The sequence below is a fragment of the Alligator sinensis genome, unplaced genomic scaffold, assembly GCF_000455745.1.
Source record: "Alligator sinensis unplaced genomic scaffold, ASM45574v1 scaffold1384_1, whole genome shotgun sequence".
NCBI classification, from domain to species: Eukaryota; Metazoa; Chordata; order Crocodylia; family Alligatoridae; genus Alligator; species Alligator sinensis.
In genome coordinates, this window is record NW_005843132.1 from 167,496 (window position 1) to 183,147 (window position 15,652).

A 15,652-nucleotide genomic window follows, 5' to 3' on the forward strand; every position below is an offset into this window, starting at 1 on the left:
TGATGTTTACTCTCTCTCTCTGGAACCACTCTATACGAGTTCTACTATGCTAGCTTCTTTTTAAATAACTCAGTGCCACTGGGTGAAGCAGGTGGCTCTGGATGGACTCATCTACAGAGATTGGTCCTCTGAGTATCTGAGACTAAGGCCCAGTTTAAAAGTTTGTTGGCAGTCACATGTAGTTTAGCTGTTCAATAGGCAGTGTCACATCATCACTCGTAAGAGACCCCTTAGTATGGTGAGTGACCACAAATGGTGTCAGAGAGACTTCAATGGATTATTCAGGGAGGACTGTTTTCCCTACTTGTGCGAACTTCCTAAGTACTGGGAGTGTGTGAAGCGGGCCATATTTGATTTGGATTTAGCCTGATTCGGGGGACGGTGATTCTATTCATTGATTTGGATTACTGTCCCGATTCGATTCAGCCAAATCCAAATCTGAAGATTCAATAATTCAGTCATAGACACAGCTTTAAATGTTTTTTTTCTACGTACCTCAAGGTACCAGGCATGGCTTGTGAACACTGAGATGGTGGGGCAGATGGAGTGTCCCACAGGAGCGCGGGGGGGGGCCCACCGCGTGCTTGGTAGCAGACCCAGAAGTGGACCAGAAGTGTTTCTGGTCCACTTCCGGGTTTGCCACTGAGTGCGCTGGGGACCCCATGCGCTCCCATGGGATGCTCCATCTACCCCAGCATCCATGAGCCGCCTGGTACCTTGAGGTATGTAGAAAAAAATATTTAAAGCTGTTTCTATGTCCAAATCATCAAATCTCTCCAAACCGATTCGGAGGGTTCCGATTCAATTCAGAGAGATTAAAGGGTCTCCTGATTGGATTCGGAGATTAAGCCGCCAAATCGGGACGAATCTCTACCGACTGAATCAGCGACCAAAGCTTTGCACAGCCCTACTAAACATAAAGAACAAGAGTGGTTTCCCTGGCAATCTTGCTCTTCTAAACAAACTCATGAACCCCCTGTTTTCAAGGGAGAGATGAGGGAAGTTGTTGCTACTTACTCTGTGGATAAGTTGATAGCACCCCAATTTGTGAGTACATGTTGTAGCCAGGAGATGGGGACTGCTGTGATGGCATAATAAAACCTGGAAGTGGTGGATTGTCTCCCTGGGAAACAAGGTTGCAGGAAAGAGAGAAACAAAAAAAGATTAGATTTAGTTTGTGCTTATAAGAAGTTATTAAAGTAAAATTTTCCATTTAAAGGACTTGAATCGCATGAGCCAAAAAGAGCAATCAGCGTAAACCATAATTATCTTAATCATTCTACCTCCATCATGTTGCCACTTTTGTGAGCCAAACGTTTTGCACCATAAAAAGGGGAACCACAACCAAAGTGACGTACTGTCATTTAAATAAGTAACTGTGAAGCAGACATTCTTGAAATATGCAGTCATCTATAGAATGAAGAGGTAATGTGCAACAATACATGTTTAGTAGGTCAAAAAAATCTGCTGTCTAGATATTTCAAGCAAGATTCTTTTTAAGGTGAAACCTCTAAGTTCCAAAGTCAGGGAGAAAGGGGAAAGAAAACTCAATTCTTGCCACACCTGAATTAGCCTACAGCCAAACAGAAGCTGTGGAAGTTATCATTTGAGCTCAATTTTATTAAGCACTGGCTGAGTGATGCTTTTGCAAAATTAGCCATCTGGAGTAATATCTGGAAATATATTAAGACTCATGTGGAAAAAAAAAATCAGACTGAACTTGAAAACCTGTTTCTGTCTCCCCCCCAAAGCACCAGATTGCAGCAAGCACACAAATCGTATATGGAATAAATACTGAAATGGGGCAGGAGCTCAAAGAGGAATAATGAATGTTATACCTGTGTGTCAGAGGGAGAGGCTGCAGGAGGATGGCTGGGAAGGGCAGTAGGAGTTTTGTTACTCCAGGTAGTGACAGTAGGGGCAATTCTAACCTGAATTGAACAAAGAAATACCAATCATGGAAAATAATTTTTTTTAAAAGCTAAATAAAAATTAAAAAAAAAAACCCTAAAGGGTATCACAAAATCAGATGCAAAGATGGTTTAGAAGAACTCTGTGAACACGCACAATCCAGCATGCCTGCATTTCTAACGCAGCCAGGAAATCAAGTTCAGGGGTAAAAAAGAAAAAGAGCCTATATTACAGCACACCAAAAAACAAACAGAAAAGAGGTTAAAAGTTCTGATTTCAAAAGGGAACCACAGAGGAAAGACAGAGCTCAGAGAAAGGAAGGAAAGCGGGCTGTGATGTTAGAACAGTATTATACATGCTACTGAAGCCAGGCCTGCTAGAGTGGTAGTGTTACAGAGCCCCTTTTTATCACATTTTGTAACTGCTGCAAAAACACCCCCCAGGCTAAGATCTCACACTGAGCTGCATAGAAACCAGAGCCTGAAAGTTATAAATGTACAATTAAATGGAAGTTTACTGTCTTTATATAAGTGGGGTTTCTTTCATTCAAGTTTAAGACACTGCAAAGTATCTTATTTTAAGAAGTTAATATTTGCAACTCAGCTATTGCACATGCATAATAAGCTTTTCTTAATGTTAACCCCTTCACACAGCAGAGTACTCAGAGCCCCCTACTGGAAATGAAATTATCTTTCCTCATCCAAGCTCTCCATTTCAAAGCCCTTTAGCCCCATACTGAAGTCACTACCTTTCTGACTAAGAATAAATCAACAAAACTTTCCTTGGGGTCTATCTACTTCTTCTCTCCAGCTGCAGAGGTTGAGTGCTATTTAGCAACAGAAGCTACACTGAAAAACTGATTTTGCATTGCTTACTGCATATCAGAGAAGGGAAATGGGAGATGAGACAAAGCCAGATTTCTGTACATAGTAAAAGTCATAACACTAAGTTACCTACTGGCTTGGGAATGATCTTGGTAGAATGAACAGCAGCACTAGACTATGTGATATTATAAGCCAAACAACAACAAAAATAAGCGTTTTAATAACACCCAAAATACCTATAGGCATGAGTGGCTCAATAATCTACTTGGCTCAATAACCCTTCCTTGTCTACTGAAAAAATGGTGTAACATTCCATCAGAGACCATGGCAAAAGAGTAGCAGTTAAACACATGCTCAGTTGTGGCCGTGAATAGGGAAAATGGACTTAAACATGTGCTTATATGCTTTTCTAAACAGTGCCAAAATGAACAAACCTCAAGGCAAAGACTCAACTGCTCCATTTTATATTTCTGTCTGTAATAGCTCCTGTTAATTATGCAAAGGCATAACTCTGCTTTCAACACAAAGTGCCTTCAGATCAAAAATTCCTTTGCACAAATGTTGGTTTGTGTTAAAACCATAAATTTCACTTGAATGCAAGGTTGTTATTTTTATTTTTTTCTTTAAATAGACCAACACAGTTTTCTTTTCACAGCTCTTAACATTGAAGGTTAGAAAGTAAGTGAAGGTCCAGGAGAAACAGAATTTTCCACAGAAGAACATGAAGACTATTATGACTACAGTATCACCTCTAAATGCAATTGGTTAGAGGAAGGGAGGTAAGAGACAGAACAAAATACCTGGTTTAATTATTTGTAACATGGTATTTAGAAAAAGATTCAATGCTGTAAAATTTCCATGCATCTAATGAAGTCCCCCCCAAGAAAGTTACCCCTGTTTAATCCTACATCGAGGATGTCTTCTTTGGTTAGCCAGTTGTAAGACAACCGAAGCTTTGATATATGAAGTAATGCAATCAAAGCCAGGCTTCTCTCATCCATCAGCCTTACTTTTCCTTTTCCTACCCTCAAGGAAGCAAGCGATTGTTTCCCCTGAGGCAATGCAATATGATACAACATGGCCTCCCTCCCCAGCCAAAAAACAAAAAAGTACTGGGAAACAGCAAATACTAAATTCTCCGCACAATGGCCTTAATGCTGGGGAGATAAAGCGCACTGGCCCATCCACATTTCTGGCATCTGGGACTTGAAGGGTAGCCCACGGGCAGGCATGATTTCCTTCTTCTCTCTCCAAACACAACCCCCAGTCCACATGCTTTCAGTTCTCAAAGGAACAGTTCAAAACAGGTGTGTATAGCACGGCCACCTGATCAGCTCTGTTTTACTAAGGATCACCCTGCTGATAACCCTAAAACCGGGAGGTATCCACTACCAGGTGTGGGGTACACAACTGCAGCACACCCCACACCCTTTTACAGCAGCAAGAGCAAATCCATCCCACACTGTCTGGTGTAGGGCCTCATTAAACTCCATTATGTCAAAGACATTCTACTTATTTCTATTTTCTCATCTTCCTTACTGAACTCCCAACAGCTCCCTCCATAGACAAGGTGAAACTAGGGCATTCTTCTAGCTCATCTCATACTCGCATGTTCCAAGTGTTCTTGGCTCCATCATCCCAATCCTATCTCTGATACAGATGCTTTCCTTACACTGTTTCCACACCACATGACTGGGGCATGAAGTTTGAGGTGCTACACTGTACTGGTTGCTACCTCTTAGTCCTGGTACCTCCACTCTCTTAATGCCTGTCCCTTGTTTTACTGCATGTGCCAACAGAATTGATCTCTCATGCTATAAGTTTGCTGTTGCTGCTGTACTGGAATGCCTCAGTCTTATTAACACAAAATGGGCTCCAGAAGAAACAGCCAGACAGTCTCCAGCTAAAGGTGTGGTGACTGATACAGCTGAGTCTCAAAGACTGCAAAGCAGAGAATGAGGCAAATTAAAACATTCTCTGCAGCCATATTTAATACTGCATTAAAATCTTCTTTAAAATACAAAGTAATAATAATAGCAACAAAACAAGGCTTCTTGACAAGGTACATGAGAGTTGTTTCCAAAAGAAGAGTAAAGGAGGCATCTGCACAGATGGAAAGGCAGCACAAATGAGTTTCGATTCAAAAGGACTTATGGGTATAGCATGAATATTGTTCAGATTAACAAGAGGGAAGGGGAGGGAAATGACATGATCCATCCATTTCAAAATTCGAGTACAGCTTCAGCCTGCCTGACAGAAACCATTTACCTGCTGATAATATTGCTGAGCTGGAACTTGGGGCAATGGCATTTGTCCAGCTGCAGGCCCAACTCTTCCTTTGGGCATGGATCGTCTCTCATAAGGTGACTTTGGTGCCTCTGGAAGTTCTCCGTGGGCTTGACAAAGTCTGTCTCGCAATTGCACAACATTAATCTGCAAACAGTAAATGGCAGCAAATGAATCACAGCACCAAAAGGAATCTGACATCAAATCAATGGATGGGGCTCATCTACGCTACTTCCAAAGCATACTCCATCCACACAGATCCCAGAAAGGAGAAACTAGCCACTGTGCAGTTGCCCTGACCATGTGCCAATATTCACACCCCAAGACAGACAGCAATGTTGGGATGTATACTCAAGTGCTCTTCTGAGATTGCTAAACTGCCTCATTTCCAGGATTTGGCATAGTGAGAGCAGGAACAAGTGGGCTGGGTGTGCTTTATGGCTACACTCCTGGTCACACCATAAAAGACATGCTCTGATGGATCAGCTAAGCATCAAATGACCCTTTGGGAGAGGATAGTCTGCTCTATTGGAATGCGTGTTTCCTTTAACAGAAATGTGCATATTAAAATTGGTTCAGGGAGCAGGTGTCTGAATGGGATTCAGTGATGATTTCCTAAATTCAGGACATTCATTCTGTGCTTGGAACTGGCTGGGAAGTATGACAGAAGTACAAATGGAAGGGAAAAATTGGGGTTCATGTTATACCTATGTCTGCAGCTAAAAATACAAGTGACTGGTTCTGGAGGAGTTCCCCTCCCGCCCTCCCCTGGCCCCCAACGCATTGATGGCCACTTAAGCTCCAAAGGAAACTCCTATACTGCTGCCAAGTTAACTGATAAACCAATGGCCACCTGCACAAACTGGGGATTTCATAGTAAGGATTCAAGATGAGGAAGACATTACTGAGGTTCTACAAAGCAAAGTCTTGGCTTTACAAGCTAATTTCCCAAACTTCTTTTCATTTTTGGGGCTTCAAAAGACCACATTCCCAAAACAAGCCTGGGTACCAGTGACATGTATACAGAAATAACCTCGCTCAGTACAAACAGACATTGGAGAGTTTAAATGACAATTCTGTATGTGGCATATGTCACACTGAGGCCTTTGAGACAGCTGAACTGGCTCAGTGAGCAAGAGGGGGAAGCAAAATGAAACCAATTTACCTGGCTGGTGTTTGCAGGGAGGAAAGCCAAAGCAGCAGCAATACTGCCTTGCGCAGCCAACAGGTTCGCATACTGGCTCATCTTCTCAGCCAACAGAGCCCCCACAGCATTAGGGTCCACTGCCTGGGTAAGATGCACAGCCTTACGTAGGATTACTACTTTCTCAATCAAGTCCTGGAAGGTTGTGACAGAAGATGATTAAAATAACAGGCTCTAGAATTTCCAGCATCCCAATACCAAAGTTAACTGATGCCCAATTATAACTCTCATAGAATTATTTTACAACCTTATTTTATGTTGTTATGCTTTTCTACTTGAACTTCAGATTACCAAAATGACTTGTCAAACCGTTTTATTCTAGGAATGTCTAAGATCTTAATTGCAGGGGTGTAGGTTGTAGCCGTGTTGGTCTAAGGACATAGGCAGACAAGGTTCCTTGGGTGAATCTGGTATCTTTTATTAGACCAGCCCAAATAGTTGGAGAATAGTTATTAAGCAAGCTTTCGGGTTCAAAAACCCTTCGTCAGGCTAAGGAAGTTTCAGCAGTTGGTGTGTGCTCTTCCTGGATGAAAACCATCCAGGAAGAGCACACACCAACTGCTGAAACTTCCTTAGCCTGACGAAGGGTTTTTGAACCCGAAAGCTTGCTTAATAACTATTCTCCAAGTATTTGGGCTGGTCTAATAAAAGATACCAGATTCACCCAAGGAACCTTGTCTGCCTAAGATCTTAATTTGCATTTTGATTGCTTTGCTTTATCTGCTCTGACTGTAAAAACTCCATATCCTTTCTCCAATGTACAATAAATACTGACTTGTGGCAAGGCAAGGTGGCTTTACAGTAAACTACTTCTAAAACTGAAATCTAAAGGACCTTGAACAAATTCAACTTATTTCACAGGGTGGCACTGCATTAAAAAAAAGGATGCACTACAGAGGGACTGCAATCCTCTGCAGTGGGAGAGGAGATATTCACCAAGTGCAATGCTTTGCCTTAACAGAAATTCAGCAATAGCCTACGTACTGTGGTCTAAAAAATAAAAACCACTCATGACCACCATTTTAAAAAGTTCTCTTTCAGAAACAACTGTGAATATTTGTCTTTTATGTCTTTAAGCCCCGAAATTTCTAAACTATCTATTCTATAAGCAGCTATTTTAAAACATGACAACAAACTGGGGGTCTCTATGAACTGAAATAATACACTGCCCATTATAAAGAAAGTACATAATCCAAAAATGCAACAGATTTATTTTAGGAATTCAGGTAAATATTTCTGCAAACATATTTTGCAATAGTGTCCATATTTTATATCCGATTAAAAATACATGCATCTATTACAGCAACAAATGACTTGCAAGCTGAAGTAACTTGCTCGGAGCAACTATGGCAAAAGTCTGTATAAAAGTCTCAGGGGTAAAGGTTGTAGCCGTGTTGGTCTAAGGACATCGGCAAACAAGGTCCTTTGGGTAAATCCGTTATCTTTTATTAGACCAACTCAAATAGTTGGAAAAATTCTTAGCAAGTTTTCAGGCACAAATGCCCTTTGTCAGGCTGAGGAAGCAAACAACCTTGTCTGCCTATATAGAAGTCTGTACTTTCGTATTCAAACCCACATACTTACCATAAGCACCATTACCATAGCAGGTCACACAACACTCAATATCTTTTTCACAGGGTCACTAACCTGAAGGGACAAGGGACTGCTTGCATCCTGAGCTTTAGTCCAACATGAAACTAGTTTCTCTACGTTCCCAGCACAAATATAACACAGACAAGCCTGTGTCTGCAGGAGATTGTCCCCTTCATTTTCAAGTCTAGTGCCCAGCAGATCTGAGAATAATAAACAGAAAGAGTTGTCTGATACCTAAAACAGATAAAACACTATTTATGACTCTAGCTCGTTAACACATACCCCAACATTCTAAACTCAACCAAACACCAACATTCTAAACTCAGCAACACACAGGATAAAAAGGGGATCACTCTCATTATCTTGTTAGCATCCACCGCCAGCAAACTCCCGCTCCTGAAGGAATTCATACAGTATGAACAAATTCTTTGGTTTGTCAAGCTCCCCAAAATTCCACTGCCTTCTGAAAGGACGGACAGTCTTGCAATTAATGCTCCAAATCAGGCCTTGAGAGACCTAAGTTTTAACACAAGCAGCTATATAAGCATGTGCGTAACAAATTCAGTGCACTTTTCCACTGGACTCACCAGGATTGCTTCGGCATAGTCACACATCAGCTTTTGCACCTTCCTGAAGCACACCTATAGACTTTTGTGCTTCTCTATTTGTGAACTGGGATATTTCCTTTCTCCTGTTCTTTTTCTATTTTGTCTACTCAGAACTTAAGTTCTTTCAGGCAAGAGCTGTCTCTTGCTACATATATGAACAGCACAAAGAGGCCCCTATCTCACTGAAAACTCTAGGCATCACAGCAGTACCTAATAGAATCATAGAAAATGAGGCTTAGAAGGGACCCCAGAAGGTCATCTAGTTCAAACCCCTGCTCAAAGCAGAATCATTCCCAACTATATAATTCCAGCCAGGGCTTTGTCTAGCTGGGTCTTAAAACCCTGCAATAACAGAACTTGTAGATACACAACACACCAGGATTTGGTCCTGATCCCAAGTCCACCTGAGAGAATAATCACCATGATAGTCACTGAAAACACACACCCTCGTGTATTAAATTTCTTAATGAAGGTAAGTTTGAACAAAAGAATAACATGTTGCTGAGTGCTTGGTTCTACAGAAGTGAGAGGGGAACAGAAATAACTAAAGTAAATTGAGTAACATTTTTGAAAGTGCCCAAGTCATTTGCAAAACCACTGTCTTGTGTTAAATCAGTGGGACTTTAGTTTCTAAGTCACTTAAGTGCTTTGGAAAAATGTCACCTTTGTTGTCTGCAGAGAAAACAGGCATGACGACTCATCACTGGCACCACTCAGCCAAACTGTCACAGAATTTATCTGTCTTAGTTGCAATCATTAGAAGTCACGGGAACTCTCCTGACTGACAATAATCATGCCAAAAGAAGCACAGAGATGCCAAACATTCATGCATTCACTTTAGATTAATGTGGGGGCTAGTTTCTTTCATAGGTCTGGGCCTGGAAATTCCACATGCTTGTGCACTGTAGTATGGCCTGTAACAGAGGCAGAACTACCATGCCACTGGATAAGAGTAACACCAAGTCACTATTTGCTAATAAAGTGCCAGCAGACAATCTGGCTAGGATTTATAAGGGACCCATGGTTACAGGCCTTTGTACATGTCAGCCCATGACAATAAGCCCTTTACAAGTTTTGGACAAAAAAAGAAAAAAAAAAAAAATCAGGATGCAAGTCTGATATATTAGTCATGTCTCTCTGTTGAATTATTATGCTATCAGGCCTAGGTGAGGCAATGTAGTTTAGAGGAGTGAACACATGGTGTGGGTGGCTGGATCTCCTGCTGACTTGCTGCACACTAGTAGGTCAAGTCTCTTAGGACCTGTTCCTTACCCCACTATCAACACAAGCAAGAACAGACCTTTAAACCTTCTGCCCCATCTGTGAACAGGGAGCTACATGTCCTCCAATTTTCCACCAGTCATTTCAAAACTGAAAGATGTGCAAGGCTTTGAAGACTTGAGTATATCTATACTGTGTTCCTATACTGAGGGAAAGCTGCTCGAGCATAACCCCACCCACCCTCTCCCCCTCATATGTCAAACCTGGTTTGGCCAATAAAACTGCTTTTGGAATGAAGCCCCCCAAAGTCATTTTCAAGCACTCTAGGGACAGAAGACCAGCCACAGTGGGTGTGCCTGGAGTGTCTCATTTCCAGGCTTGGGCCATGCAAATAAGGCTTGCTCAAGAGCGAGCATCTTCAGGAGCACTGAGAACAGTGTGTACGTATCCATAAAATGCTAAAGCATTGTCATACAGTGGCAACCCAACCAGATGAATTTCTGAAACACTGCAACTGGTATCCCAAGACAACATATTATATGCTGTGTCCTCAATGGAGGTAATTGCCATGTTCTAATGGCCACCACTCTTCAGTTTACAGAGAAAGGGAACAATGACTCTCCTTTTGTTTTCAAAAGCATTTGCAGCCAGAGAGCTATACAGCAATGCCTGATGAAAGGACTGCCTTAACAGATGGTTCATTTTTCGTCTGTTAAAAAAAAGTATTTACTGCAATGTGTTATGGAAAAGGAGGACCAACCAACAGGCCTGGAGACAAAAGAACCTCCTAACCATAGGACCAAGGTGCTACTGGAAACAGTATGGACAGATTTGGTGGGAAGGAGATGAGAAATAACACTGCATTGATTCTGAGTGACTGTCTTCCCTCAAAATTCCAATACTCCAAAATAAAGGTAATACCAATAAAAGAGAATAACCCCACAAATAAATTCACTGGAAGGAAAATAATTCTGGAGGATTTAAAACTGTAATTGTGCGAAAATGAAGTAAAAGAAGTCACCCCTCCCCCCCATTCCATACAGTTACCTTACCACAAAGAGCTGCAAACTCATCCGGCCTGGCATAAGTCAGCACAGCAGCCAAAGCCTCTCTCCAGTTTTGCAAGTCACAAGACTGAACTATCTCTTTCCAGTTCTTGGTCACAACAGCAGTGATGAGCTGGGGGGGGGGAGAAGGGGGGGGGAAAAAAAAAAGAGAGAAAGATCTAAATGAGGTCTTGGCAAAATTTGTACCCATGTTGGGCACCCACTGCAGTGGTATCTGGGCGTACAGCAGACACCACCAGGATTCCAATTTTCTGGAAGGCACAATAAGATTTGATTTACATGGGAACCAACGAGTTAGGAAACAAGGCAAAAGAAACTTATTAACTAATGCATATGACATAAGTACAATAATAAGCATATTGAGGCTGCTGAAGGTGCTTTTAAAATTTTTTTTACAAGTAAAGGTTAGCTTTGTCTGGTAAGAATTTAGCTATAAACACAGGGCAAAGCAACTGAAGTCACTGGTTTTGTTTCTATACTAATTCTTTGCTAACTGCATGTTTTCAATCCATTTACAAAGCTCAACACCTCTAGAAGAGTACTGAACTGCTGTTAAGAGAAACTGCCCCAAAGAGAAGCAAATTAGATTTGTATGAATAATACACTCTTCAATTAACTGAACAAGCCTGCCCTTTGTCCGGAGACTAAACTGCCAGTCTTGAAAGTCAAATTTATATTTCCCTTCCCCATCTCTAGTTACTCAACCTCAGATAAAATATTGGATTTATTTGGCAGCTGAAATGATATTTAGTGAACAAAGGGCTGATAAGGCCAAGTTTTAAAAGGCTGAACAAGCATCAAATGAGCAGTTTGTGAACCTAACAGAAGCAAAAGCAATTACATCAAATTAAAAGTGTTATAAGTTTCTCATTTCTTTTTTGACAGGATGCATAGGTAAAGGGTCACTCTTCGTTGAAACTACCTTTCTCCAAAGGATGGACTGCAGAAAGGAGTATCTGAAATATTTACATTATTTTTCTTCTTTTCTTTAAGCCAACTTTTTAAAGCTGTTCTAGAAAAGACCTCAGAAAGATAAATGTTCACTTGCCTCCCCCAACAAGTAGTAGAAACTAGAAACAGTGACCATGTTTTGCAACCTTTAGTCCCAAGCCAAATCACCACTTAAGTATGTGGTCACCTTGAAACATGTGAGGCCAATGCTTCAAGCTGAGCATATGCTTAAGTGTTTGCTAGATCAGAACCTTAAAACAGAAATAAAAACATGTCCAGTTTTGCCTCCTAAAGTTGCAATAAAAGTCCTTGATTCAAAGGGTTAGTAAGAAGTGATGCATGACGATTTCTCCTCTGACATGCATAGTGAACTTCAACTAGCAAACTGTGGCACAGTATTTTTTGATGGCTGCTCTTCTTGCATCAGAATGGCAGCAAGTGATGAAAGCAAGCGAATGGCAGGAAGTACAGAACTGAAGGAGCACAGTCAGCAACTACCAGCAAAGCAAGAGCTGAAGAGAATAAATAACCAGATGTCCATAACACACTTCCTCGCAGATGATATGCAATTAGATTAGTCATCTCCTGTTATAGTAATATAACCATTAAAAACAGAAAAATCAGCAAAATCTCTGCTCCACCTGATCAGAGAGAAATGAACATACTGTCTCTGAGTACTGAGGATGGACTATGTACTGTACCTCAAAATGATGGTCAGAAAAGATGCTGGCACATGCACTCAGACACTATTCAAGCTACATTTCTATCTTTTTTTGTATACAAAGGTTTATTTAATTTTATAAGGATAAGGAGAAACAAAAGAAATAAAGGTAAAACCTTTTTCTTCCTATCTAATTATCCTTTTCCCTGTTCAATTATACAATAAATTCAGGAATGCACTTTTATTTCCAATCCATTGTGTAAATTTAACCTTTGACCCATTCTCTTAGAAACCAATCTAAAAGAAAGGAAGGCAACATCACCTACAGTACTGTCAGAAATGTATTTATATACATAGGTTCCCTTTTTGGTTTTCAGTTGAAAAGCTACATACCCTGGTGATTTTGCTCTGCATCTTGGCAAAGTACTTTTTCTGTGTCTTAGACAGAAGCTCTTGTCCACCTGCTATGGCTAGTATGATAGCATCTGCCATACGGTTATCGTGCAAGCAGAGATCGACTGCACTTTCAAAGTTGCCAGTCAGTAAAGCTTGGGTAATCAAACCATCAACATCTGAAACAACAAAAAATTCAGTTTTTAAACAAAATTAATGCTGTAAAATTAATTTAAAATATACAGACATGCAGTTGGTTCAGGTAGCAACTTCTCATTACCATTCTGTAATGCCTAGCTGCTTTCCTCTCAAAAGCTTAATTTCAGGAAAGTGCATAAGGACAAGTATAAACTCATCTTGGGTCAAAAAAGCAATTATGTGCATCTTGGAGAGGCGCTTTCCTGAATCAAAGCCAAAGAGCCTGCAGTATTATAGACCTGTGCTGTGGCTCCAAGGGATCGCAAATACACCATGATCAAGGGCAAAGCAATACTTAGAAGAGACAGGTCCGAGTGTACTTCGTAACTGTCATAGCTGTTGTTTCACTAGGTCAGTGGTTCTCAAACTTTTTAGACTTGAGGTAGACTCAAAGAACCCCTTGGAAAATGCCAGCTTTTAGATTTTGTTTTTTTTTTACTATGAAAAAAATAACACAGCATTTATTCTGTTGCAAAGACCACAACAGGTCAGAATGTTTTTAACACCATGGATTCCTATTTGAAACATCTGATTTCATCTTGTGAATCATGTTTGCACACTAACAGTGCTGGGAGCTGAGGTGGTGCGGGTGCTAAAGTGTATATTTGACTGCCCAGAGGTCACAAATTCAAGGCCAAAGCTGAAGAGTTTATGGTGCAGTCTGTCAGATTCCAACAAAATCTGCAAATTCTGCTAAATACCTTGTCACAAGGACATGAAAAATGAAGAACTTAACAGTGCTAACACTGCATGGCACCCTGGCGCACCCCTGGAAGGACCTCAAGGTATCCCAGGCTGCCACAGCACCCTGAGGATCAGTGCCACATGATGGATGGGCCACATGCACCCGTCTCTTTCTCCTCTTCTCGTCCATCTCTCTCTCTCTGTGTCTCTCTCTCCCTCTTCTGTCTCTGTTTGTCTGGCTGTCTCTCTCTCCCTCCCTTCAGAACCTGGCTGAAATTGTAGTTCGCCAGGAGCCCCAGCACTCAGCTGTGGACCCAGGCGGGAGCTTCTGCTGTGCTGAGCAGGTAGCAGCATCACCTTCAGCCAGGTTCAGGAGGGACGGAGGGATGGGGAGAGAGACCGACAGAAGAGAGAAGACAGAGAGAGAGACACTGCCACCCCACAAGGTATGGCAGCAGCTGCTGCCTGGGTCCATGGCTGATGCCATTGGCAGGTCCTGAATTGAGGCTCCAGGTGGGAGCTTACACTGTGCTGGGAGGGTGGTGGGTCAGCTGTGGATACCACTGGCAGGTTCTGTGTCTGGGCTCCCAAACCTGGCTGCGGCATCCACAGCTGATGCTGCCACCTGCCCGCTGTAGCAAAAGCTCTGCCCAGGTCTACAGCTGATACCTGATGCTGCTGGGTAGAAGGAGTCCCACCTGCCCAGCATCATGTGGCAGCCAGAGCTGCCAGCCTCGCGTGGGCCAGATCCAGCGACTTGGCCGACATCTACCCACGTGCCAGATCAAATATGTTGGCGGGTTGGATCTGGCCCGCAGGCCGTATTTTGCCCACCCCTACTCTAACCAAACCTTTCCGTTAATTCAGGGGTGGGCAATTATTTCAGGCAGAGGGCTGCTTACTGAGTTTTGGCAAGCTGTTGAGGGCTGCACTGGTAGCCCCGTACCTTGACAGGTGCCCCGCCCCCTGGTTGCCATCTTGTGACTGGGAGTCCCACCCCTTAACTCCTGACCTTTGCCACCAGAAGTCCCTCTCCTTGCCTCCGGAAGTACTCCTTTCAGCAAAAGGTTTTGCCATCTCAGAATCGGAAAAACCCCAAATTATATTCTAAAAATCAAACATCTACAGCATTCATTAATTTGATTTCAAAAAATATTTTTGTCCTGATTTACATGCGTTTGGGTAGTGCACATAGAGGTGACTGCACAATAGCATAAAATGAAGTTTTATGCTTGTATATTGGGGGGGGGGGTGGGAGCATGGGAATAGGTTTGTGGGAGGCTCTTAATGTGTGGGTATGTGGGGGAGGGGGCTGGGGTGTGTGAGGAGGTGTGAGTGTGGGGCCAGCATGTATGGCAGTGTGAAGGGGGATGTGGGTGCATGTGGGACGCACCATGTGAACACACACAGTCTCTCACTCCCTCATTGCTCTCTGTCTCTCTCTTCCCCTCCCTCATTGCACAAACGGACATCAGCACCTCCACTCTCCCTCCCACTCCTGGCCCCAGGGTACCAGCACAGGCCTCGTGCTCCTACGGTCCAGTGATGCACGTGGTGCTGGAGCAGCCTGCAAGGTGTGGCAAGTGGAGACTTCTGGTTGGGGGGTGGGGTTGGGAGGGACCAGGGAGGTGGGGCGGGGCCGGGCTGGCCTTTTTGCTGGCTCCTTTTGGCTCCCCCTGGGTCCTACTTCCCCTGGCTCCTGTCATCTTTGACAGGCAGCCAGGAGCAGAAAAACATACATTTTCTAAATTTTTAGGGGCTCCACGGGCCAGATAGAATGGCCTGGCAAGCTGGATCTGGCTGACAGGCCATATTTTGCCCACCCCTGCTTTAATTTCACTGTCAGTTGGCATAATGCCCCTGCTAATGTCCTTTCCTAAATTACCACATTTATTGCATAACACATGCACCTTTCCCCAAACAGTTAGCAATGAAAAATTGGGATGCAGGTCTTAAATTAGGTAATTGATTTCCACAGGGCCTAGAGGTTCAAGTCTTCTGGGGCTAGGGCAGGATTCCCTCTTCCTCATCCCCACTCCCCTCCCCTCCCC

At 42.6% G+C, this 15,652-nt stretch overlaps 1 protein-coding gene across 12 annotated transcripts in view; it reads right to left on the minus strand.

The window, feature by feature from the left end:
- The window catches only part of SEC31A (SEC31 homolog A, COPII coat complex component), a 71,945-nt gene that overhangs the window by 17,227 nt on the left and 39,066 nt on the right, over positions 1-15,652 (minus strand). For 8 of the 12 annotated variants that reach the window (XM_025193915.1, XM_025193914.1, XM_006037527.3 and 5 more), the window contains exons 16-22: positions 12,720-12,898; positions 10,700-10,826; positions 7,873-8,018; positions 6,187-6,360; positions 5,004-5,168; positions 1,839-1,931; positions 1,018-1,123 (exon numbers count right to left, since the gene is read on the minus strand). In XM_025193915.1, the coding sequence (XP_025049700.1) occupies positions 1,018-1,123; positions 1,839-1,931; positions 5,004-5,168; positions 6,187-6,360; positions 7,873-8,018; positions 10,700-10,826; positions 12,720-12,898 (990 nt within the window). The remainder of the gene's footprint in view (positions 1-1,017; positions 1,124-1,838; positions 1,932-5,003; positions 5,169-6,186; positions 6,361-7,872; positions 8,019-10,699; positions 10,827-12,719; positions 12,899-15,652) is intronic. The other 4 variants (XM_025193916.1, XM_006037526.3, XM_006037529.3 and 1 more) reach the window with 1 other exon arrangement.